Here is a 26,747-nt window from a genome sequence, read left to right on the forward strand (position 1 = left end):
ACTAACATTCTACATCGGCACAGCTCCTGATGGCACCTCGCTCTCAGATCTAAGTGATGGCAAGCCCAAATCCGAGCACACGGTGAAGGAGCCCAGGGACCTGAGCTTGGTGGGTGTCAGCAGGTGCTTGGTATCTTCTTAGGAAGGTTGAGTCTGGCTGGCCTGGAAGCCCAGGGCTTTCCCCACATTTCAACTTGAGCCGTGCTAAGGTAGAGGACAGAGAATGCAGGCAGGCAACGCTTTTATTACACAGCCCCCACCCCCCGCCACTGCCTCAGAACAGGGGGTGAAGAGCAAAAGTGCAATTTCCTTTAAAAGCAAGAGAATTCCAAGATGGTAGGCTGAGACTCTGGGATGGGGAGGGGTGGTCCTCCCTTCGTCCCCAGGCCCTGCATGCACAGCGAGTGGGGCTCTGGACCGCCTGCCCCACCTGGCGGTGACTTGGAAGCCCTAAGGTCACTTGTGCGAAGGCTGTGTCCCTTTCACGGGCTGCACAGCGGGTCACCCGAGGCCGGGCACCTCCATGGGTGACTCGGCTGGGCATGGGATCCACAAAGATGCTGCTGGGGGCGAGAGACTCTGGATCTTGAAGCCAGGTGGGCAGGAGACTAGTGGCAGAGGTCTTTCTGGAAGCTGAGGATGCTGAGCGGATGCCAGGCAGATGCTGGGTAGGAGGAGGGTCTGTGTGGGTCTGGGGTCGTATATTGCTGGTGATAACCACTGCCCTGACCACCCAAAGGAGGTGCAGAGAGTCTCGCTAGGGCCACCAGGAAGGAAGGGCAGAGGAGAGCGGTGCCCTGCGGGCCAGGAGGGATGAGTGGTCTCCCATGGTACCAGCAGCTCGGCCTGAGCTCCTAAGGTCGGCCCCTCTAGAGCTCCTGGGCTGGCTGCTCCTCCACCTGCTCCTCCATTGGCTGCACAGCCTCCTGCACGTAGACGATGAACTCCGAGGCCTCTCCGCCCTGCGTGTACACGGTCACCGTCTCAATGCCCTCCACGTCATCAGACGACACCACCAGGTGGTGCTGCTCAGCCAGCTCCACCGAGGCCTGCTGCAGCGTCTCCTGGATCATGACCGTGTGGTTGGCACTGGGCTCCTCCTCCGTGACCTGCGAGTGCGAGGGAGAGGTCAGGGCCTGTCCCCACCACACAAAACCGCCCGAGCGGATGGAGCAGCAGGCGTGCTCCGAGCTTAGCCACACACTCCACACGCGCACTGCTGTGCTCACTCACGCCCGCATCACACCGAGGAGAGCGAGGCCCCTCGTGCAGTCCCTCCTCGGTGGCAAATGGTGGAGTCCAGGTTCAAATCCAGAATCCAGGCCCTGTTCCAGGCGCCTGGCTGCCTCCCGGGGTCAGAAGGCGGCCTGGGGCTCGCTCACCAAGCGTCAGGCACAGGGAAGGGGTCCTAGGAGCGATCACTCTGGGGCTGGGATGTCCCAGTCCTCTGCCCATCAGTTGCGTCACTATCATCCCCAGAGGGGCAAATGCATTCACAGGATGCCCTTCCTCCCTAATCACTGGGGATGAGGTCTGCCTAGGGACGTGCTGACATGTTACTGGGGAAAGCCAGGCCCAGGAGCGTCTTCAGTGGATGGGGACCTGGTAAAGTCTACAGCCAAGCCTTTCCTGTTAGCTCCAAGCCGGCAAGGGTCCAGGGAAGGCCAAATTCTAGCTAAGTCCCTGCATCCCTGACTGTTACCTCCTCCTGGGTCTCTGAGGATCATGATTTGAAGCAAGCCTAGGCAGACAAAGCCTCAGACTCTGCTCTCTAAATAACCAGCAAAATGCTGGATGGGAGGCCTGGCTTAACTGGTAGAGTGACAACTATGAGTCAAAAAGCCAAATGAGAATGTGAGGTCCTAAGTTTAAGTCTGGTATGCGCGCACACACACACACACACACACACAGTAAAGGTTAGACAATAGGCTCAGGAAGAAGACAGACAGATGGACAGACAGACACACACACACACACACACACACACACACACACACACACACACACACACACACACACAGAGTAAAGGTTAGACAATAGGCTCAGGAGGAAGGTACAGACCTGGGAATGACTGGCTGGAGGAACAGTCCTCAGACTTGCCTCCTGTTAGGAGGTTGAGTGAAGGAGGAAATGCACGGATCTGCACCAAGCCCGTGGGAACGTCAGCACCCCACTTCCTGGCTCATCACAAGGCCAGGGCTAGACCACTCCCTAAATCTCCATTTGCTCAAACGCTTTCTTCAGAAAAGCACCTTGGGGACTAAAGAAGATTCTTCTTACAAAGTGGGTGCTTAATAGCACCTGGCCTCTTGCTTTATTCACTCATTCACTCATTCTCAGTCATTCATTCATTCAGTCAGCTACCACTGGATTCTAAGCTCCATGAGGGCGGAGACCATGTCTGTCTTGGCACAGCCATCTCCCCAAAGCTAAGTCAAGCCTGGTGCATGGTAAGAGCCCAATATTTATGCAGTGATGATCTACTAGGTGCCAGCTGCTGTGGTGCTTAGGTGGCAACATAGTGTAAAAAAAAAAAAAAAAAAAAAGCAACCCAAACCCAGAATCCCCAAGGATTCACTGGGGCTGGCTCGGAGCTGAGCACTGCTGCCCTGCCTGTGCTGGGGACCCTTGAGTAGGTGTGCAGTGTTCCAGGCAGGCACGGAGGGAAAAAGCCCTCCAGAAATATGGGCTGTGGTGGATCTGCTCAGGACCTACCAGGAGCCCCATTCCCAGGGCTCCGGTTCTCCTGCAAGGTGGGGGCCTCCCATTAGCGGCTTCATACTCCAGCCTGGTCAATGTATGACAGGCCGTGGCCTCCTCTCTCTGGGTTGAAGGTTCTCCCTCCAGGCTCGGGCTTATTCCCGTTGCTGCAGCAGGAAGGGCTAAGTGAACCGGGGGTCGTGTTCCATTCAGAGAAAAGTAGGGGAAGACATCGTGCAGCTCCAAGGGGCTCTTGTGTTAATACTGGAAGGAAATATGGCCTGGTGGAGAGTTACTGCAGGAGGAAACAATATAGTAAACCTGCTTCCTTTCAGAGTGAACCAAGACCTTTCCCTCTACCTTTTGTGGGGAGAGGAGGGAAAGCGCAATGTTGTGCTGGTTCTAAGGCCTAAGTGCAGGGCCTTGTTTTGGCTTGACTTGTTTCACTCAAGGCTGGTGCTCTACCACTTGAGTTACACCTTCAGCTCTAGCTTTCTTTTTTGCTTATTAACTGGAGATGAGAATCTTGCATTTTCTCTGCCTGGGTTGGCTTTGAATAACGATCCTCAGACCTCACAGTCTCTTGAGTAGCTAGGATTTACAATCATAAAACACTCATGTCCAGATTTCCCTACTTCTTTTACTGTTTATTCCAACTCTAACTTGGAAAATGTGCCATGAAACAGGGCTTTAGAGGTAATGCTGACTGTTTTCTCATTGAAAGAGAGCGTCTGACGGCAGATTCTTTCTTTTTAACTGACAGTAAAGTCTGCACAGATGGAGAGCCAAAGTCCTTAGAATATCCTGAATGCAAACAAGCCCACCAAGCTCCAGGCAAGTGTGATGATGCCACGTGGCGAACACAAGACAATGAATGTAATGAGATCAGATGGTACACAGCCTTAAATACGTTCTGGGACATGGTGCCATTATTTGAACATGGTAATTGTCATTGATGTTGAAGCCCCACCATGGAGTGATGACAGAAACTTTCTACTGCCTTAAAACTTCCTACTCTTTTGCTAAGGTGGTGCTTTACCACTTGAGCCATACCTCTAGTCCTGCTTTTTTCTATTATTTTGGAGAAGTGGACTTTTCTACCTGGGCTGGCTTTCAACCGAGATTCTTCAGCTCTTCTGAGTAGGAAGAGTGATAGACATGAGCCACTGGTACTTACATCTTGTTTTTAAAAACGTCTAACACTATGCAGCCCAAGTACAGATAGGCAGACACCCCGGCAAGGACAGAACTGCCCTGGCCAGGCCTCTCAGGTGAAGAGGCTGCAGTCCTGTTTGCATGCAGAATACCGGGCACACAACCAGTTCTCAGGCCCACTGCCAGGCGGACCGGGAGGTCCAGCGATGACTAGGACATGGCCACTGCCCACAGACATGAGGAATGAGACAAGGTGAAAAGCATTTCAACACAGCCCTGTCTCCGTTTTCTTTCTGTTTGTTTCTTCAATTTGCAGCTTCAGGAGTGGACAATCAAAATTATGCTTGAATTTATTTATCTGCTGCTAACTTGTCAGGGTACCATGAAGTCTGCAAACCCCAGTTGGGCTTAAGTCACCAGACACCACGATGGAGATGGTGGCACTGCCTCTGTGAGCGCTTCCCAGCGAGCACAGGTGGAACCAACAGTGCGCTGCTGCTCTCTCATTTTCCCTGAGCCTTCCTAACGGGCCTGACACCTATCCAGGACTCTGGGATCTGCCCTCTGCCTGCCTCTCGGCTGCTTCGTGTGCTCAGGAGCCTCACGCATGGCACTGCCCAGCCCGCAGATGCTTGCTGCCTGCACAGATGCTCGCCCCCTGTAAACCAGGATGCGTACCAAGCCTGCCTTATGGATGGGTCATGCATCTTCCCACAGAGCACGTCCTTCTGCATCCCAACTGTCACGTGACCACATCAGTGTTAAGACATTTCTGCAAGCCCTGGGCTTCCTCCCCAGCCCCCAGTGCAGCCTGCGGACACCCAGCCCTCACAGTTTCCTGAAGACCTGCTCTCAGCTTGGGCATTTCTGTTCCCCCTTTACAAGTGGGGAGACTGAAGTCCTGGGGATCAAGCAGCTAGCAGGGCTTGGTCCTGATGGCTCCGAGTCCAGAGATCATCTTCCACGGGTGTGTGTGTGACTGCCGCTGAGGATATGACAGGTCACACACTGACAGGATGCCACCATTGTTCTCCAGCCAGCCTGGCGGCCAGGGGCTGCTCTAATCATTCTCTTTGTTCAAAATGATCACTAGTAGCTTAAGCTATTAGCACAAGCTTAAAATTGTTCTCCGCAGCAGAAATAATACGGCTTCCTCGGTGTCATTACCCCTGAGACGGATGTTCCATTTTCTACAAATGCTGTATCTAACAAGTCTTTCAGTCTATTAGCTGCATAGATAGCTTAATCGAAAACCTTGGCCCACGGAATGGTGTAAATCATTCACTAATTCTGGCCCTGCATTCTGCACTTCTGCCTGTCTCGAGTGTTCTTCTGGACTCTGGGCTAGCCTCTGGCTAGGACCTGGACACCTGGCAGCTGCAGCCTCTGGGTCCAATCACTCCGCAGCTGGATGGAGACACGCATGAGGCAGGCCACAGGACGCCACCTCACACCTGTCCTGTTGTCACCTCCTCCTCCTTCAGCTCCCTCTCCACCTTCTATGTAAAATGCATCACTAGTGAGTTCATCTGCCTCCCTCCCAACATTCAAGAAAGTCCCAGAAAACCTTTGCTCAGGAAGATGGGTCCTTGTTTTGAGCTATGTGGGTGCCTGCGATGGCTCTGTGTCTGTGGTCCCCTGCTGAACTGGCGATTCCTTGGGAGCAAAGACAGCCCAGAGGTCCTGGCCCCAGGAAAGCTCCAGAACTACCCACCAACGGACTCAGGGAGAGAGGACAGAGCACCACATACTATAGCCACATAATCTGGGGTCAGTGGCTGTGGCTGCTTGTCCTGACTTCAAGCTCTGGAAACGGGAACGCATGGGAATGAGTCGTGAATCTCCTGTGGCTCCCCACATCCCAGAGGGTCCAGTCCTTATTTTTTATTTTTTTGTCAGTTGTGGAGCTTGAACTCTGGGCCTGGGCCCTGTTCCTCAGCAATTTAGCTCAAGGTAAGCACTCTACCACTTGAACCACAGCACCACTTCTGGTTTTCTAGTGGTTTAGTGGAGATAGTATCACAGACTTTCCTGCCTGGGCTGGCTTTGAACTGTGATCCTCGTATCTCAGCCTCCTGAGTAGCTGGGATTACAGGCGTAAACCACCGGTGCCCGGCATCAGCCCTTACTTTTTAGGAGAGGCATTTGCCCAGGAACATAGTGTGGGAAACAGAGTCTAAGATGTCTTGATCTGTAGTTTGTATCCCAGCCAATCCTTAACTGGGCTACCTGACACCACCACAGGGTAGACTAGTTACCCAGAGAACCTTGCCCAGATATTCAGTGCCAAGACTGTCCCAGGAGGGGACACGTGCATGCGTTTTCCCTGGAATTATTAAACACAGAGAGCAGACAGCGGATGACAACACTGAAGACGCAGCTCTGTGTCCTCTCTCCAAATAGCCTGTGGGAACAGTGGTGAGGGCCTGCTGCATGCAGGCCTGAGTGAACACCGCCTGGACTGTGGAACGCTGCTCTTGCCCATCTGCAGGCCCACACCCCTCCTGTTCATGGACCAGCATGGCTGTGCCTCCTCCTCCTCCTCTCCTGACACAGTACCTAGGTCATGCCCCCAGTTCAGCACAGGTACACAGACAAGGACCAAGAGGGGAGCAGGGCACCCACTTCGCCATCTCGCACTACCCTCCTGTATTGAACCCCGGCATAATCCACTGTCTCCTCAACAGGAACCTGCAGAGGGGCTCCTCTGTCCAAGAGTCCATCCCTCACAAGCGTGTCTGCAAATCTACCTGGTGGCTGCACGGCAGCACCACGGCCCTCCTCCCACGGTGCCCTGCCCAGGGCCAGGCTGTGCCCTGATGCGCGTCCTCTGTGCACAAGACGCTAGGGCCACTTCTCCCTTGGGCAAGCACTTGACCTTCAGCCCACAATCTCTTGCTTCCCCTCAAAACATAACCTGAAAGCACGTCCTTCTGCCTGAGATTGTACTGGCAAACCCTCCCAGGAGCCAAAACAGCCCTGAGACACAGCCAAGGACACTGAAATATGACAAAGACTAATTAAGGGAAAAAAACACAAAAACCGCAGTAGCTCAGCTGAATCCCACAGAGGCGGTGATGAGAAAAGGGGCAACGTTCCTTCTAGGTGGAGACTAAAAGGAGAATTAAAAAAAAAACCAAAAACACAGGTGGAACATGATCAACAATGCGCATTTGCATCACAACTCTCACCCAAAGCTTTCACAACACTGTAAAACAGCTTCCTGGGAGCAGGAGCCACAGCCTGCCTGCGCCCGCCCGCAGGGCCCTGCACCTCAGCCTCGGCACCACCAGGTGCACACACAAGCTCTGTGGGTCGTCCCAAAGGTGTGCTGGAGCTACCAGGCTTTGGACGGACCCAGCTGGTTCAGTGAATGTAGCCCCAGGCACATCCATAAAGGATGGTAAAGGAAGGGCCGTACACCTCTGCTGGCCTTGAATGTAAAGGAACCAGAATGAATGTGCGTTTGACTGAACTTGGATTTTGTTCACAGTCCTTTGCCTGAGCGCCCCCTCTCCTCCCCCCGGCCCCGCGCACCTGCACCAAGACACTGCTGCTGCTGCTGCTGCTGCTGCTCACGGCCCAGTGCACTCCTGCAGGCCTGCGGCACCTTCCCCTCAGGATCCTAGTCAGGGGCTCCAGTGAGGCCCGGGTCCGCATTCACGCTTGTCAGGGAGCTGGAAGGCCAGCGTCATCTCTGCCGCTGTGCCTGCCACACCAGGCAATGGTTTCCCTGCAAGCATCCCTCTCATTGCCGATTCATGTGTAAGCTGAAGCAGGTTTCTATCTACCAGACCGGGTCTTCAGAGCAACCCTCCCTGGTATGTCGTCAATGCCATGAAATGGAAGGCACTGGGGGCTGAGCCCAGGATATGACAGAGAAGCCACCCCTTTTTGCCTCCCCTTGGCACTCCTCTGCTCAGACTCAGTCCTCAGGACCTGCTAGGAGCAGGCCTGAGCCAGGCCTCCGTGACCTGGGGGAGGAAGTCTGACTCTGGGGTGTCAACAGAGGGCACAGCCCAGGTGGAGGTCATCAACACACAGTGAACACAATGAGCACCTGCCTTAGGCCGAGCTCCTAATGAGCCAGGGAGACACAAAGACTCCAAAACAAGAGCCAAACTCCTACAATGCGGGCCAGGTGTGGGCGGCATAGGCTGCTCTGTGTGTGTGTGTGTGTGTTGTGTGTAATGACACATGTACAGGTTATATATACATGGGTGGCTGTGTCTGTATCTGGGAAATGGGTTTATCCATACATGTGCCTACATCTGCATGCATGTGTATGGCTGCATATGCACACAGGGATGTGCATGTGTGTGTGTCGGCATGTGAAGGGGAGTGTGTGCGTGTGCATACATATATAACTATGGGTATACTGTGTCTATTTGCATATATGCATGGCCGGCGTGCTCGTGTGGGGTGATGGGGTGCATGCACATGTGCATGGGGAGGGTCTAGACACAACCCTAAACTTGTGGCCCTATTGCTGGTTACAGCCCTAAATCTCTCCATGCTCACACTCCTCTTCCAATTTCTCCCCTGCTGTCTGGCGGCAGTTGGCTCCCTAAGCCTTTCCCACAAGGATGGAAAGCAGTGGGCCTTGGCAGCTTAAGTGTTTTCCCACTTAATTCCCAAGTAGCTCTGTGGAAGATTGGGGGGTGGGGGGTGGGGCGCTGATGTCATCAACTCCTTTGTGAAGGGTGGCTAAGAGAGTTTACAATCCCCTACCACTATGCCTGGAGTATGGATCAAGTGGTAGCACACTTGCCTAGCAAATATAAGGCCTTCAGAGCAATCCTTAATGTCGCCAAAACAAAAACCACCAACACAAGAGCCAAAAAAACCTCTGCTCTTATACGCGATTCTGAAATCTGGCGTGGTGGACTGACACCCTTGCTCATCCTGTGTAATACTGTCTAGCTTCCTGTCACCCTCGGGAGGAAGCCTGAGGCCTCCTGGCACGCAGGCTAGGACCTTCCGCCCTGGCTCTGCCCATCTCCCCACCTGCAGCTCCTATCCACACTGAACTCTTCCCCACTTCTGAACTCCCACCCTTGTTTCTTGATTTGCCTGTCAGCCCCCTCTCTACCCTTCCCCTGAAGATCCCGTCTTGCCCTTGGGATTCTGGCAGGTCCTTCCCTTCCTCCAGGAGTCCCTCAAGGTCTCCTAGCCAGGACTCCCTTATCACCCGATGCTGACAACTGTCACACCCACAGGATCACAACAACTGCTGTCCTGTCCATCTCTGACAAGACTCTCCCTGCCTTACCATAGCCTGGCCACACCTGGCAAATAGGAAATGGTGCACCTCTGTTTCTCCAATGAGTCACGAAGTGAAGACAGCATGCCAGCTGCCAAAGGACTGTGCCTGACTAACTTGCTCAATTAACTTCTAACTCAGGCCAGCCAACTGGAAGACTGCAGGACTGGACTTCTGCACGGAGCATAAAGAAAGCACTTACAAAGTCAACTGCAATACTCATACAGACACGGGGGAAGGAGGGAGGGAGGGAGGACGGGCAAGAGAGTGTCACTGCCCCAGCAGCACTGCCCCTGACCCTGCTGCACACATGGTGGATATGCAGGCCAGGAATCAGAAAAGGCTGAGGCCAGCACCAGGGGCAGGCTGGAACCCACGTGAGGGGGCCAGGACTAAGCCCAGCAGGAAGGCACAGGATGGAGGGGCTGCACAGCAGTCCCGTCACCGTCACACCTACCCTTACTCACTCCCGTCAGGCCCTCGTGTGCCCTGGTCCTCAGCTCTCCTCTTCTCCCTCCGAACCACCCCATAGGCTGCATCTCCCTCCACTTCTGGACCTGGGGCTGTGCAGCAGTGTTCCGCTGATCCTTCTTCTCCATCTACACCCCTCCCTATAGCTCAGCCATGCCAGTAATTCAAATTCTGTCTCTAGGTTCATGACTCCCTAGCCCACACTTCTCCCCTGCCCTTCTCAGGCAGCCTGCCCTGCTGCTGTCCAGCTCCACCTGTGACTTAAGGCCAACGTGGGCTCCAGTCCACTGGCTTGCCCAAGGGTAGCCATTATGATCACCACCTTCCTTCTGACCTGTGGCCTCCACAATTGAAAGGAAAGAGTGCAATTCATGATTTCCTTTCTTCTATGGTTCTGTCTCCTCTGAAGTCCCCTGATTCCAGGGCATGGTAATAGCTAGAGGGTTACAGACAAAACCCCTCCCACCAAACCTCAAAACGAAAAAGAAGACTGCAGCCAATGGCCGTCGGCCACACTCTCACCTACGGGAAGGAGCTTCTTCTTCCTGGCAGTTAGGGCCTCACTCACCGCTCTCACTGTAACCACACCACTGCCTCCCCAGCCCTCTCAAAAGCGTTCACAAGACACACATTTGTGGTCACAGCCTGGGATTCACATGCACTGGGAACAAAGAAAAAAAGCTAAATTTCCTCAAATTTATTGAGGAAAGAAAAGGGGTAAATGAACATGATCTATAGAAAAATACCATAAATTTCTACTTTATAAATATATATGTATGTGCAAGACTAAAACAGGTAGGTTTATCTACAAGAAACCTGTGGAAATAATGGAAGATTCACCAGCAAGCAGAAGCTATTCTAGACGTCAGTGAAGATTGAAAACCTTTGAGGAAGGAGAGAAGGCAGGGAAGGAGCAAGGCCGTGAGTCACCTGCACAGGCACGGCATCTTTCATGGAGGGAGACAGCACACTGCCTTCCCTCTACCCTGTTTTGCTCTTGGTAGGAAGTAGACAGCGGGTACTTTTTCTTCTCTGGAAATATACATCCCATACACAGTGCGAAGCACGAGTCGTACTGACTGCCTGCTCACAGAACTCGCCGCTGGGCACAGCAGGACTCTGTCGTCCAGATCAGCACTGCTTGGCTCCTGGACTGGACCACCCAGCTCCCCTGACCTGGGGGCTACCAGGGAGGGGCGGCCTGCAAACCAGGTGGGCCTCCTCCTACCTCTGTGCCACAGAAACAGGAAAGAAAAGGCTTCCACCATGGACGAACCAACGCACAGAACAAAACACAAAGCCTTGAAATCACTCAGCACACTTAGGAAGGCAAGCTCATCAGCAGAAGCAGATGTACAGACAAACCGTCGACCCCTCCTTGCGTGGCAGCATGGCACAACGGTGCCATCTGCCCTCCTGCTGTGGATGGAGCAATCGAAGGCACAGGGCTGAAACCTCAGGACACCGGTCCCATTCACCAAAGGCACACCCAGCTGCTACTTCCGCCTCTCTCTCACCAGGAAGATCTGACTCTCTCCCGGCCTGGTCTCACTGCATCTACCATGCAAAGCCAGCCTCCATCTGAGTTCAGGCTGCTATAACAAACCATCCTTGACTAGACAGCTTATAAATGATAGAAGTTTATTTCTCACCGTTCTGGAAGCTGGAAGCCCGAGATGGCGGGATTCTGGTGAGTGTTCTCCTGGTAGTAGACTGCTTCATTCTCATATGGCAGAAAGCGTGCGAGCTAGCCCTCTGGTCCATTCATAGCATCCCATGCTCATGACCTAATGCCACCACCACACTGACCTCTCTGAGGGAATGTGTACCTTCAGTCCACACAGCCTCTCCTGGCCTTCTCTGTAGGAATGGCTCAAATTGAACTCAACAGCTGGAGGTTGTTAGGGGTCAGGTTATTTTGAGCCACAGCCATGTTAATTTACATAATGTAATTATGCACTTACATAATGTCACTAAGTGTTTACCTACTTGGACAACTCTACAGCCCTTCTAAGAAAGAGGTGGAGTCTTAACCGGCAGTCTTCTGGTGCTTGCCACTGGCTGCTTGCTGGACAGAAACCACCAAAGCAGGAGCACAGCCATGTGGACTCTACACCCGCAGCAAGGGCAAAGGAGCGCTGTTGTGTTACAGGTAGGGAGTCTTCTTCCTGCTTAGGGACATTTGTGTTTTATGACATCATTCACTGGGCCATACAGCATTATCAATACAGGCAGTTTGGTGAGCACCAGTGGTTCACATCTGTAACCTAGCTGCCCAGGAGGCTGAGATCTAAGGACTGAGATTTGAAGGCAAGTCCATGCAGGAAAGTTCATAAGACTCTTAACTTCAACTAACTGCCAGAAAAGGCATAAGTGGAGCTATGGCTCAAGTGACCTAGCACCAGCCTTGAGCCAAGTCAAACTCCAGTCCTGGCACACACAAAAATAATACAAGCAGGGGCTGGAAGGTGGCTCAGTGGTAGAGCGCTTGCCTTGCATGCATGAGGCCCTGGGTTTGACTCCTCAGCACCACATAAGCAGAAAAAGCCAGAAGTAGCACTGTAGCTCAAGTGGTAGAGTTCTCGCCCTGAGCTGAAGAGCTGAGAGACAGTGCCCAGGCTCAGAGTTCAGGCCCCACGACCGACAAAAAAAATACAAACAGATGGCCAGTTGCAGCTGACAAGAAGCATTTGAGGACACACGGCCATCTCGTCAACTGGTTCCACGGGCCTTCCTTAGCCCACAGGCTGCACCTTCCCTTCCTCTGGAAGGACAAAAGCTAAGACTTTATAACATGTACCACACAAGGCCCAAGTTTCATTTGCACAATCCATACAACAGCCTCATGGGGTAGAAAAACATTCAAGTAGAAATACTTTCCCCAAGGTCATATGATTTGTGCAAGGTCACACACTATTAAGTGACAGACACAGGGTTCAAACACAGACAGTGCAGCTTCCTTTTGGTCACTTGGCTCCCTACTGGCTCTGACATGCTCTGGGGTGGCATCCATGAACAGGCCTCCTTGACCCCGATGCGGCCTGCTGGGGAAACACATTTTGAGTAGTGAGGCCTAGATGAAGGCAGTGGCCATAGAGGCAGAGGGACTGCTTGAGGTGTGCTGTGGAGGCAGGGCCCCCAGCGCAGGCTGGTGGATGCGAAGTGCGAGTGGGAGGGGCAGGGAGGTGATTCCCAGGGTCCAACACCTGCTGTGAGAGCGCCCTGTGCGATGGGACAAGGGGGTCGAGGGGGAGAGGGAAGGAGGAAGGGGGGAAGTGGAGAGGTCTAGTTGGGGGACAGCTCTCGGGCCAGGATGGAGGCTACCGGCTAACACAGAGCAAGGGCTGAGATCCACAGAAGACCTGCAGCATACTTCACCCTGATGGGGTAACAGCTCTGAACCACTCCCACTCCAGCTAACACAGCCCTAGCCTTGTCCTAAACCTGATACAAACCGAGTGAACGGGGCCAGCTGGGGGACTTCCCAGTGAAACCCACCTGGCCTGCAAGGACATGGAGCAGAGCACAGGCACCAAGCAAGCAACCTGCAGACAACTCGGAGTGTTACGGCTTCAAGTGCTGCCAAAAGCAGCAGCCAAAGCTGCAGCTTCTTGAGCAACAGCAGTGAAGTGGGGCTTAGGAGAAGGAAGAGAGAGGTAAAGTTCAATGGGGCACCGTCCTCCCCTTGGCTAAGAATGGGTTATGTGAGAACAAGGACCATAATGGAATAGAGAAAAGCCTTTATTCTCTATTTTTTTTCAAGCCATCTCTCACACGGGCACACATACATCATGAGACTTATTTTTACTTTTAAGATTTCACAAAGAAATGGAATTTTCAGTGACTACCAAGGCATAAGAAGACTCAGCAAGTAATGAAAAAGCTTTGAAAAAGGAAGCAATTTGGAACATCAGTCAGCCATCAGAAATCACACCAGAAACAGACATCTCTGAAAGAAGTTTCACTTAACAAGAAGAAAAGGATGATTCAAATGGCTAAGGGAGAACCAAGGAAGGCTACAAAGGCCCAAAGGTAGCATTAGGTGACAAGGGAGAATAATCCACTGCCAAATTCCTGGATGCAACTTTCTGTCTCTACAGCTCTGTGCTGAAGGCCACAGCAGAATAAATGTGCTGTAAGGAACGTGAGGGAGAAAATGTAGTGAAAATTGCCCCATCTATAAGGAAATGGAAAGACTTGGAAAAAAATTACATTAAGTGAAGTAAGCCAGAACCAAAGAAACATAACTTGTCTGTTCCCCTTATTTGTAGTAATTAGAGTGTGCCTGTAAATCCATAAGTAAACACAATGGATGGTAAAAGAAAAAAATTACACTTAGGACATGATAAATTAAATAGGACTCTAAATATTCACACAGTGAGACCAAAGGAGGATATTCTTAGGAGAGGATCACAAAGGCTCAATAGCTATGCGCATTTGATCATATTAAAGGATGTTTATTAAAATGAACCCCAATAAATGGAAATGAGGTTTTTTATTTTACTTTTTGTGGGCTTTTTTCCCCTTTTGTCACTGTTGTTGACTTCTGTATCCTTGGTCTTGTTTGTAAGTTTGTTTGTTTTGGGAGAGTAAGGGGAAGCACAGAAATGGCGAAGTAATTCAGCAATGATACTCAATAGATACTATGTTAAAAATGAACTAAACAACTTGTGGGGGAGGAGGCGGGAGGGAAAAACTGGGAGGAAAGGTGAGAAGAGGTGACACTGTTCAAAAAGAAATGTACTCATTACCTGACCTATGTAACTGTAACTCCTCTGTACATCACCTTTACAATAAAAAAAAAGTCAGACACTACTTGTGTGAAAAATTAGGTGTGTGGTAAAATTAAAATTTGCAGAGCTCCAACATGAAGTAAATTGTACCATATAGTTCTTGAAAGAATCACATAAAGCTCATCAACTAACTAAAACATGCGGGTAGAAAGTGTTCATTAGCCAGGCACTAGTGGCTCACTCCTGTAATGCCCAATGACCCAAGAGGCTGAGATCCTGAGAACTGTAGTTCAAAGCCAGGTGGGACGAAAAAGGCTGTAAGACTCTTATCTTTTATCTCCAAAACCAGCATAAAGCTGGAAGCAGAGGTATGGTTCAAATGGTAGAGTGTCAGCCTTTAGGAAAAGAGCCAAACAAGTGTGAAAGGCTGGCCCTGAATTCTAGCCCCGATATTGGTGTGTGTGCCTGTATGCACACACACGCACGCGCACACATACACATAGATCTGATTCCCTCATTCCTATAATGAGTCTGTAAGCATGGAATGGGTATGTGGTCTCACCACACAGGGGGAGGAACAAGTGGTTGAGGTGGATGGAAACTGTATTTACATACACAATTTTTTTTTGCAGGGGGGTCCGGTCATGGGGCCTGAACTCTGGGCCTGGGCGCTGTCCCTCAGCTCTTCAGCTCAAGGCTAGCGCTCTACCACTTGAGCCACAGCGCCACTTCCGGCTTTTTTTTTCTTTTTGCTTATGTGGTGCTGAGGAATAGAACCCAGGGCCTCAGCCATGCAAGGCAAGTGCTCTACCACTGAGCTACCTTCCCAGCCCTACATCCACAATTTTTAAATCATCTATCTATGTATCCTCTCTTTCTCTCTCTCCTTCTGGGAAGAATTCCACAGATGAACCACAATAGAGGAAAACTGTAATGGGAAAGTCAGCTAAATGAGGCACTGAAGTTGCTAGGGCTTTGCTCTGGTGCAGGATGATGAAGCTGCAGCTGTTCTTTGGATAAACACCAGGCAACATGAAACATGGACATCAAATGAGGCTCTGACCGGAAACAGAAAGAGCAGGAGCCCACCTCATCAATGCCCCCTCTCTTACTCTACTTTCTTGAAGCCAGGGAGATTGCTTACAGTGTATGCCAATAAAAGTGTCTCTGGGGGAACCAAAAATGCCATAAACTCACCAGCTGCTCGAGCTTAAAAGAGACAGGAAAAGGAGCCAGGCACTACTTAGGCCTTCTGTGGGTAGGATAGAGGACAGGCCGCAATTGGGTCACCCCCATGTGAGGCCTGTCTCTCCTGCACTGGGTCTTTCCAAGCACTTTTCTGCTAGGCCTCGGACATGTGCAGCTATAATCATTTAGAATGTGCTGATTGTTCCTTTAAAAAATGAATAATGAAAATAGATTTGAAGCCTCACAAAAACCCCTTTCCATAGCCATCTGCCAGTATCTGGCCCCAAGTGCTAGGAGAGGCTCAGTATGGCCCGGGCGCGGAGGCGGGGTCGGGCCTCCTGGCAGGCACTTCCAGGGAGCAGGCTCCACTGGGCCAGAAGCTGAACCTGAGCAGTGCCCCTGCAGAGCTGCTTCTCTGGGGCAGACCCTGGTCTGGATGGGCAGTAAGAAGAGAGGGTCAAGGACCCTCTAGTGCCAGGTTTTGAATTGTAACAGGCCCAGCACTTCCTCAACTATGACTCTCTGTAGGGCAGAGTAGATTCCTGAACCTTGAATCAAAATACCAACTCTGACAAAAAATCTCTATCTCTATCTCTATCTCTATCTCTATCTATATATGGGTCTAGCAGCGTGTGTGCTCCTGCAGCTACAGAGTGGCCACAAAATCTGCACATCAACACCATCCCCAGGGCACCTGGGAATTCCGCCCCTGGAGTACATAATAACTATGCACTGACAGCAAGATGCTCACGCTCTGAGGTGCACGTGTGTGTTTGATGATTAATTAACTTGACTGGGCCAGGGCACCCAGATTCAGTCTCATATTATTCTGTATGTGACCACGAGGGTATTTCTGGATGAGATTAACATTTAAATTGGAAGACGAATCCAAAGCACTGCCTTCTCTAGCATAGGTGGGCCTCTTCCTATCAGCTGAAGATCTGTAGAGAATAAAAAGGCTGACTTTCTGCTCTAGTTTAAATACCAGTCTGGATGGCCATCAGAGGCCTATGTTGGAAGGCTTGGTTAGCAGGGTAGCACTACCAAGAAATGATGTAACTCTCAGAAAGTAGGATCCACTGGGGAGATCCCTGAGATACAGGGACATGTCCTTCATGGGGGCTGTCTCTGCTCCAGCTCAAGACACAACTATCTCCTCCTACACCTGCTCCCTTCTGATGCACTCCTACCAGCCCCTTCACATGATGGACCCCATCCACCGCCTTCAAGGCAAGTGGTCCTCCTGACCTTGGCCTTGCAGGCCCCACACAGGTGAGCTAAATAAACCTCTTCACAGGTAGCTGGTGTCAGATATTTTGTTACAGAGATGGAAAGCTGACTGACACTGGATCAGGGGCAGAGGCATGTGTCTGTGATTGGAGGACGAGGGGGTCCTGGGGGAGGAACACGGCTCCAGGCATGTGCCTCTGCCCCTGATCCAGGCTCTTCGCACAGTGCTCATTGCCCTCCTCTGAGACTGCCTGACGGGGAGGTGTGTTTTGTTCTTTTGCCATGGCACCTTGCTTCTCCCACACTCTGAATGCCCTTATTTACTACACGCCATCCCCTCCAGAAGGACGCTCAGCAGCAGCGTCATTCATCTTACTTGTTCACTGGAATATTCCAAGTGCAGAGACAGCACCTGGCTGATACTGTTGAATGAGAGAAGAAATCACTTTCCTCCTTAGAAGACTTGCCACCCAAGAGCAGCGACTGTCTTATCTCTGTGACCCGGTGTGGGAGGCAGAATGATGGGCCCCACGAGACGCCCACATCCCAGTCCATAGTGTCTAGGCGTATGCCACCTCCCACAGTAGAAGGGACTCTGCAGAGGTGACCTGCCAAGGAACTTGTCCTAGGGTGACGTGCCAGGCAGACAAGCCTGGGCAACTGGCCGAGTGTCCAAGATCATCAGGAGAGTGGCACTAGCCAAGGAGAAGCACTCTGACCACGGGAACAGTGCAGAGGAAGACCTCAGCCTGCTATGCTAGCTCTGCAGCTGCAGGATGGAGCCCTGAGTTACACATGTGGGTGGCCGCTAGAAGCTGGAAAAGGCAAAGGAAGGTGGGCTTTTTCCTTTCCAGAGGAATATAGCTCTGCTGACACTTTAATTTTAACCCAGGAAACCCCTATCAGATGTCCAGACTTACAGAGCTGCAAGTAATACATTTGTGCTGTGTAAGTCATTCAGCCTGTGGTCACCTGTGACAGTGGCCAACAGGAAACTCCAGCCAGAGACTGCCGGTCTCTGACCACAGCCAACTTTCAATCAGTGCCCACTACATGAATGAAAGTCATTAAGCCAACAGTCTCTAAAATAAAATGCAATCTATAAGAACAACACAGTGATGTCAGCCAGGAGCCAAGGTGATGACTATTTATTTTAGTTCCTTAAGTCTTCCTTTTCTTTTACATGATTAAAAGTGACTCAGAGAATCTCACAGTAATACTTCCTGTGATATGTCTAACATCTAAACTACTTAGGCAATCTTATTAATCAAATACAAATCTTCTTCTCATAAAACTCATTAAAAGAGGACAAAACCAACTCATTGAAAGCAAACTGTTGGGTCTCAACAAAGGCAGGCTTAACTGCACCCCAAGTCCTCGCGTGTGCTGTCCTGCCGGGTGCGTGGTGGAAGTCGCCCACACACAGGCCGTGTGAGCCTCGCACAAAGGAGAGAGCCATCATTGCTTTCCCACAGGTCCGTAAGACTTGCATCTCAGTGGTTTAGCACACACATTAGCAGACGTAACTTCCTACACCAGAGTTAAACTACAACAAAAACAATTAAACACACTTATCCGATACACACAGCCACATCCAACACAAATGATAAGGCAAGTGAGTGGGGGCACTCCTTTAGCTGGCAGAGCTGGAAATGCTACAGTCTCTTAGCTACAGGTGTGGGCATTTAAGGTCTCCCTGCCCATCCACCCATCCATCCGCTCTCCGCTCCATCCTGTATGCACAGCCAGGTGCTGTGAGAGTGAGGTGCTGGCCAGGCAGACATGACACTGACACACACAGGTGCATCTTTCCAGACACGATTCCTCACCACTGTGTCCCGCAGCACCACGTGCAGCCCTGCGTTTGCTATGAGAGGCTCCGCTCTTTCCTCCTCTTGGGAGCATATTTAAATTGTTGTTTTTTTTCCAGGATGCTTATCTGCCTCTCCCCTTGTTGAGCTGTCAGTCTAATGCCTGGGAGCATATCTAAGTTGTATCTTAACAACACATCAGAACCTCATGTATCATTGCATTGCCTGTGATACTCAATAAATCACAGCCCAGAAAGCAGCAGACCTATCCCTTTCTTAGAGAAGCCACATATCATAGTCAGTGGCACCTTTGACTCTCTCAAAAGCATCTGCATGCATGACACATCCAAAGTCCTCCTGACGCTGCCCAAATGAACCCTTCCTGAGGAACCAGGTCTAGTTCAAGGTTCTACACCTCAGGATACACATGCAGCGTTCCAGAAGAGCTTCATAAAACAAGGTCACAACTGCAGCCTAGTAAACACCTAGCAAAGCCAAAAAGCCTGGAAGTGAACACATCTATTCTCAATGAGTGTAGAGTAGCAGGTAAATGCAGACTGAACCACCCCACTGCCTGCAGTCTGACTTCTGTTTGTACCTCCTAGAATGAAACCACACTATGAGAGAGAGGGGGGTTTGAGGACATGTAATTAAGTCATTCCTCCACATATGGTAAGTCTGATCTGTTAATCTAGAAATCCAAAGTTAATTCAGATGTTCTATAATTGCCTTGAGAAATACTTGGCCTGGCTTTCCTGCTTTGTGTGGTCCCCGAGCACACATGGGGGGGCCAGTATAGAGACCACGGGGCTGTCCACTTCCAACTACCAGTGGCAGGTGGCCAGGAAGCATCTCCCAGGAGTCAATACATGACAGGCATATTAGGAAATATCTTCATTGGTGACTGCCAAGAAAAGCTTATGCTTTCCTTAAGTTACCTGGTTCACCTTTCCTTCTTGCTTTCATTCACAAAATTCAGCACCAAAATTTTAATAGTGTGCATCTCTTCTAGGTCTCTCCTCAAGTTCAGATAGACTTTTCTCCAATAAGCCTTTTATATACCAGCCCCAACCCCCACTCGTTGGCCCCAACCCTTCCCTCCCTCCCCTCCCTCCCTCTTCTCCTTGTTACTGCATCTGCACACCAGCTGGGCGTGTCATTCTGAGAGGAACCACTTGATGGTAGACACCAGTTCCCCGGGGAACCCCAACAGCCAGAACACTGGCTGAGGAGAGCAGGCACTCAATAAATACCCACTGAATGACTCCAGGCAAGCACAGATAAAACCATACAAGACAGGATATTCTACATTTCAACTTTCTCCATGAATTACATTTCCCTGGTTTCGATGTGTTCAGTGTTTTTGTTCTCTATCCTTAAAGTGCCTGTGGAAGCCAGCCTAAATCTTTCATAAGATGAGAGCCGGAGATGGTAGATGAAGAGACAGTACACCGACAGCAAGGATGCCCCGACGGCCTAGCATGCTGCGCTCTAGCACATGGTGAAGCCTGGCTGTGGACAGAGGAGGAATGAGCCAAGCAGTGTGATAACTAATTTGGCAAAGGGATCTTTCTCCCAAACTCTCCATTCTCTTTCAATCCTGTATGGATCTGAGCAGGTGATGGGGGGGCGGCCACTGGGGAGAGGTTGCTGGCATGCCTGTGTGTTCCCACACTTTGCACTGGTCTGCTTCCTTGATGGGGCCGCAGCCTTCACTACAGATGTGCCCACACACGTCCACACCAGCTCCCTTCCATTCATGAATTCTTTGCAAGGAAATGCATGAAGAGTCTCTGGGGAATTTTGAAATATATTATGTCCCTTCGTAAAGCCCCACTCATAGTCACAGAGGCGCAACCTGTAACAGTTGGAGGTAGATGGAAATGCAGGACAGTAGGCCAATTTCTTTCCCACTCTGACTCCAGGCAAGTTAGAGCCCTGAAACCACGGCAGGGAGGACCTTCGGAGACGGGTGTTTCAGAGTGTGGGGGTCTCACCTGTTTCACCACAGTCACCGTCCCGGGAGCCATGGCCACCACCGAGGCCACAGCAGTGGCGTCGTGGGTCTCCCCACCCAGCTCGATGATCTGCTGCAGGATGTTCACAGCTGTGGGGTCAAGCCGGTCACCTGAGGGCCAAGAAGCACACGAGACCATTAGGGCCACCTGGTAGAAGGGCAACCAGTGCCAAGCCAGCGCCCTTTCCCAGGATGAGGCCTCTGACGGGATGCTCGGGTTCTAAGCATTCTTGTACTGTTTCATGAGAAATGATTTGTATGGTACTTTACAGCTTATCAAGCATTTTCTACAAGAACGTCTCAAAATGCCCAGCCCAGTGAGAAGATGGCATTGCAATATGATCCCCACTTTATCAATTTGTCACTGGATCACAGAAAAAGCAGAGACTTGCTTCAGGCCATTGGTCTAATTTACAGCACAAAGTCAAGGCCAAACCCTAGAGGCTCACGTTCTGAAGCTCAACCTGGGAACACGGGCCTGCCCCTCACACTGCCGCTCCTGGAGCACCTGCTGACATCTTCTCTCGAGTGCAAGGTAGGTGGCCATGAAAGTGTGGCCATGTCAGGCACCAGATGAGCAGCAAAGCACCCACAGATATCCTACCTATCCTGCCCGTGGGGTTTCCAACCCCAGATCAGCTTAAGCTTGGGCTTCCGTTTTCATCCTGCCAGTACTCAAGGCCAACAATTTAGAATACCTCATCTGCACTGACCTTCTGTGAGCCTCCAAGTAATCCTGATCATACCCTGATCCTGATCAAGAGAGAAACAGCTGCCCACTTTACATGTTTCACAGTAGTAAGAAGTCTTTGCCAATGTTTGCATGCTTACTGACAGTTTTCAAGACCATGTTCCAAGGTGAATCAGCAAGCAATCAGAGAAAAGAACAGCTTGACATGATGTAGGTAGGACACAGCATATGACTAAGGTGATGATGTAATATAGATAGATAGATAGATAGATAGATAGATAGATAGATAGATAGACAGACAGATAAATAGATGCTTACCACCAAGAGTCCCAGACCATTCCACAGTTATGCCCACCCATGCCCTAGGAGGAGATAGATGATGCGGATATGCCTTGTAATCTGAACATCCAAAGATTGAAACATTTACCTTAAAACTTACTGAGGTTGGGTCTCAATCCCTCATCCAGGTACTCCCCCATTTATCCAGCCCTATAACCTGCCTCCTGGGAAAACAGGCAAAGACTAACAAGGCCTCCCCATCCTTTTCTTGCTGTGTTCCAGGCTCTTGAGACCCACTGTTGGCAAAGTGCACTGACAGGTCTCAGGTAGGGAGGGCAGTTAGGGGAAGAAGGTGGGTGGGACTCAGTGGATGCTCTATACACTGCATACTGAAGCTAGGAATGAGCTGTCCAGAAAGAATGTGCTGAAGGGCAGGCGGCCAGCCCAGATCCCAGGGCGCACAGGAGCACACGGTGAAAGCTGCAGCTGTGCTAAGGGCTGCAGACTGGCAAAGACAGGGCAAATGAGGGGCAGCAGGCTGGAACAGGCAGGCCTAACCCAGCTGCGAGGTTTGAAAAGTATTCAAAGAGCTCAGGAAAGACACTGGAGGGCCTTTAGCACACGTGTGTGTGTGTGTGTGTGTGTGTGTGTGTGTGTGTGTGTGTGTGTGTATGTGTGTGTGTGTGTGTGTTTGTGTGTGTTTGAGAGAGACACTCACATAGAGACATAAAGATACTGCAGGTCCTGTAACATCACGGAACAACAGGAAGGAAACTAAATTCAGATGGGCCAACTCTGTGGAGAATCGCAGTGAACAGCCCGAGCTCTGACACTCCTGTCTGCAGAAGTGGTGGTGCTATCTTCCCCATTCCTTATAGCTGGGCAGGCAGACAATCCTGTCTTGCCAATGACACTCCTAAACAGACTCATAGGAGCTTAGGAGTAGCTTTCTCAACACCTGGGGCTGAGGGGCTGAAAGACTGGTCAAAGAGCATTTTTTTTCACTCCTATTTCCTATTGAATTGACTTCAATTAATGCTTTCCTTTTAATCTTGCTTGATTTTCATCTCTGGCCCCAAACAAGAGCTATGCTACACACTAAAAGTGTGTAGATACTGAGCACAAAACTGGCATGGGAGTTTTGTGTTTAAAACTGATGGAAACTGTGAAAACCGGCATGAGGATGCGGCTCGCTGGCAGGGCACTTGCCCGGTGTGAGTGAGGCCCCAGCCTGGATCCCCACCGCTGCAAAAATAAAATAAAAACTGACTTTTGGTCTTGAGTGGGCCTTTGGGAAAGCGCAGGAATTGGGGTGACAGCTTGGCAGCCCCAGGCATCTGAGTGTGGACTGAAAGCCTTGAGGTCACAGGTGGTCTGCAAGGTAACTTGCTGGCATGGCAGTCCTAGCACCCACTGCCACCGGCCAGCCCCTCTGGCCCCTGCGAAGAGCCCCCAGGACGGCCATGAAGCATGGGATGAGACATTATTTCCCTGAGGAGGAGCCAAGAGCTCTAGACTCCAGGGTCTGCTCCCACACCTCGGCCCACCGTCCACAATAGAAAGCCTCTTCCACGCCTGCAAAGTAAGAATAGTGAGATCTGCTCTTCTTTGAGGCTGTTCAGATCAACTGGTGAGCATCATTCATCCCCAGATCCATTCGCCCCACATGTAGAGACCTGAAGTGCTGAAGGAGCCTTCAGACCCTTCAGACGGGACTGGGGTCCTGTGCTGAAGGGAGCAGCCATGCCTCACCATTCTCAGAGGTGTTTCTCAGATCCTGGAGGGCAGCGACAGCGGCCTGTGTCCCCTGCACATCTTCTTCCGCCTCTGTGATGTGGAGATACTGGGTGGACAGTTCCTCACCAGTCTCTGTTGCTGGCTAAAAATGGAAAGATAATATATTTGCATCCATCTCAAAGACTGACTGCTACCTAGAAAATGCAGAGTAATGAATTAAGACAAAACACATGAACACACACAAAAAAGGCAAGGCTTTAGAACATCTTATTTCCTTAACCTCCCTGGGAAACCACTCATCCCAATCAATGTACCTCCCAAAGAGAAACTGTTTCTGAACCCTGAGACTTTTTTAAGCCAGCTGTGGTGGAAGTTTCGTGCCCCACAGTAGTAAATGGAACAGGTTGTTCAAAACCAGAGATTTATAACTTTAATCTGCCCCTTAGTCTGGAGCCTCAGGCCAGGTATTTAACAGAGGCAAAGCAACAGCAATGGAACAAAGAGGGAGAGGAGAGAGGAGGATGGGTAATTACATAGCAGGTACAGCACACTTCTGGTACGCAGTGAGGATCCAGTGAGTTGTGACTGTTTGTGGCATTCTTGTCATCACAAAATGGAGACTGAACAGAAAACTGATTTGTCTACTCTCAGAGCGTGTGAGAGCAGGAAGCGTTGGAGTGACGTGCAAAGGGATTTCAAGTACCTCAAGGAGAGGAGAGGCGGGAAAGAATATTCATAGGCAAGATATTGACAATGGCCTCTTGCAGGAAGTGCAGGAGGGTAGACAACCAAAGCTAGAAGGATAGCAGCATGAATGACCCCCATTAAAGAAAAAAAAGAGGGGGCTTCAGACCAAGTCCACAAGAGCCTAAGTCATGCTCCATCAACACACATCACACAGCTTCAGAGAAATATTCATCCCATGATCCAAGTCAATTTAGGTACCTCCAGCCTGACATATAGCAGATACCATATGAATATTTGGTGAATGCAGAAATTAGAAACAAGAACATTTGGGGCTGGGAAGGTGGCTCAGTGGTAGAGCGCTTGCCTTGCATGCCTGAGGCCCTGGGTTTGATTCCTCAGCACCACATAAGCAAAAAAGAAAAAAGCCAGAAGTGGCACTGTGGTTCAAGTGGTAGAGTGCTAGCCTTGAGCTGAAGAGCTGAGGGACAGCGCCCAGGCCAGAGTTCAGGCCCCACGACCAGACCCAAAAAAAAAAAAAAAAGAAAAGAAACAAGAACATTTTAGAGCATCATGGAACAAATACTAGGCAACATTGGACTCAAGCAATGCCTTACTTAGCCTGTGACAGGTCAGGCTGCACGCCATGTGGCACGCTCACTCTGGGAAGCAGTGCAATCTCTGCTTTCAGGGAGGACAGTCCCCCTCACATTCCAGGAGCCAGGTGACACACACACCCCTGGAACAGGCGGCTTGTTACAGGACAGTGCCTTCTCCCCAGCTTCCAGAACGCTGTATTGTCTCACTATAGAATAAAGTACGTGTGTGTGTGTGTGTGTGTGTGTGTGTGTGTGTGTGTGTGTGTGTGTGTGTGTGTGTGTGTGAACTATTTTTGTTGTGGTCATTGTTCTGCAGATTCTGTAGAATCTGTGAGAAGTAAGGCCTTCAGAAGTAAAGGATGTTACTGTATACATTCATAAAAATACCCACTGATCAAGGTGGATTCAATTTTACAACATGAATTGGCATTTCAATTTCTATTTCATCAACAGAGACCAAATTGTTGCAGCATGAACTTGCACTAGGCAATTAACTGTTGCCACAGATGACAATGTGAAGCTGAGGATGTCCTCATCACTAACAGTAGGAAGGGCTTATCTGGGGCTACATACATTGCATCTTACACAGCATTTTGCTAGTCCTTTCATCCTCTCAGATAGTATCCACTTACTGTGTGGATGGATACACTAAGGCCAAATTGGTCAAACAATGGCTCAAGGTTAAGCAGTTTGCAGATGACAAAGACAGAATTAAAAACCAAAGTTCATCTTTGACTTTTTTTTTTTTTTGGTCCATCATGGGACTTGAACTCTGGGCCTGGGCGCTGTCCCTCAGCTCTTCAGCTCAAGGCTAGCACTCTACCACTTCAGCCACAGTGGCACTTCCAGTTTTCTGGTGCTTTATTGGAGATAAGAGTTTCATGGCTTTTCCTGCCTGGGCTGGCTTTGAACTGCGATCCTCAGATCTCAGCCTCCTGAGTGGCTAGGATTACAGGCATGAGCCACCAGTGCCCGGTTCATTCTTGACTTTTTAATGGCATTTAAAACATTTCCAATATTCACAAAAGCAGAAAGATGAGTGTAATCAACTTCCATGCTTCTCTCACCCAACTGAACAATTACTAACTCACAGCCAGTCATTATTTGACTATAGTTCTGGGTCCCACACTTTTCATTTTCCACTCTTGAAGCAAATATCTCCTCTATAAATATTTCAGAATATATCTCAAAAGCTAAAAAATTCCCTGGGTGCCAGTGGCTCACACCTGTAATTCTAGCTTCTTAGGAAGCTGAGATTGCAAGGACTGTATTTAAATGCCAGCCTGGACAGAAAAGTTTATGAGACCCCTTTCTCAACGGAAAGCTGGTAAGCACCTGTTTTACTAACTAAACAGGAAGTCTCACATAGGCATACTGTGCCTAGGTGCAAGAAGCAAGACTCTAACTCAAAAATAGCTGGCCAAAATCATGGATGGAGGCCTGGCCCAGCAGTAAGAGCACCTGCCTAGGAAGCATGTGGACCCAAACTCAAGACTCCAGTATACAAATGCTAAAACTCCTCCAAAACACAACTACAGGGGCTGGGAAGGTGGCTCAGTGGTAGAGTGCTTACCTTGCATGCATGAGGCCCTGAGTTCAATTCCTCAGCACCATATAAACAGAAAAAGCTGTAAGTGGCGCTGTGGCTCAAGGGGTAGAGCACTAGCCTTGAGCTGAAGAGCTGAGGGACAGCTCCCAGGCTCAGAGTTCAGGCCCCACGACTGACAAAAAAATAAAATAAAAAATAAAACACAACTACAATACCACTGTCACACTCAAGAACTTAGTCCATAATACCAACACATACCTACACTGTCCAAATCTCCGTGTTCTCATTTTTCTAAGCAGAGCAAATCAAATCTAAATGAGGTTCACACATTAGAAGTGAGTGATATGTCTCATAAGACTTAGAAAATGCATCTAATCTTCCTCTACCTCTGGCTCCCGCCCCCTGAAGTTTATTAGTTGAGGAGAGCAGGCATTTTGCCTGAAAGAGCTCCCACTCATCTGAGTGTTGAGATTGGATTGCCACGGAACAAAGTAATATGCTGCTCTGATCTCAGTGTTTTCAATATACTGCAAGTTAGAGGTGAATCTAAATACATAATTAGATTTGGATGCCCTTTTTGGCAAGAATGCTTCCTGGGCTGTACTGTGCTTTATTCAGGAGATGCCCATGTGCTTGATTC

At 50.2% G+C, this 26,747-nt stretch overlaps 1 protein-coding gene across 4 annotated transcripts in view; it reads right to left on the reverse strand.

The window, feature by feature from the left end:
• Window positions 1-224: 224 nt before the first annotated feature.
• Zfat (zinc finger and AT-hook domain containing) overlaps window positions 225-26,747 on the reverse strand; it is a 243,152-nt gene continuing 216,629 nt past the window's right edge. For all 4 annotated transcript variants that reach the window (XM_069991451.1, XM_069991452.1, XM_069991453.1 and 1 more), the window contains 3 exons: window positions 23,291-23,417; window positions 20,549-20,679; window positions 225-1,109 (listed from right to left, as the gene is read on the reverse strand). In XM_069991451.1, coding sequence (XP_069847552.1) covers window positions 870-1,109; window positions 20,549-20,679; window positions 23,291-23,417 — 498 coding nt within the window. In that variant the 3' untranslated portion in view covers window positions 225-869. The remainder of the gene's footprint in view (window positions 1,110-20,548; window positions 20,680-23,290; window positions 23,418-26,747) is intronic.

This window comes from Dipodomys merriami, unplaced genomic scaffold, assembly GCF_024711535.1.
Source record: "Dipodomys merriami isolate MVZ:Mamm:240054 unplaced genomic scaffold, mDipMer1.0.p SCAF_4, whole genome shotgun sequence".
NCBI classification, from domain to species: domain Eukaryota; kingdom Metazoa; phylum Chordata; class Mammalia; order Rodentia; family Heteromyidae; genus Dipodomys; species Dipodomys merriami.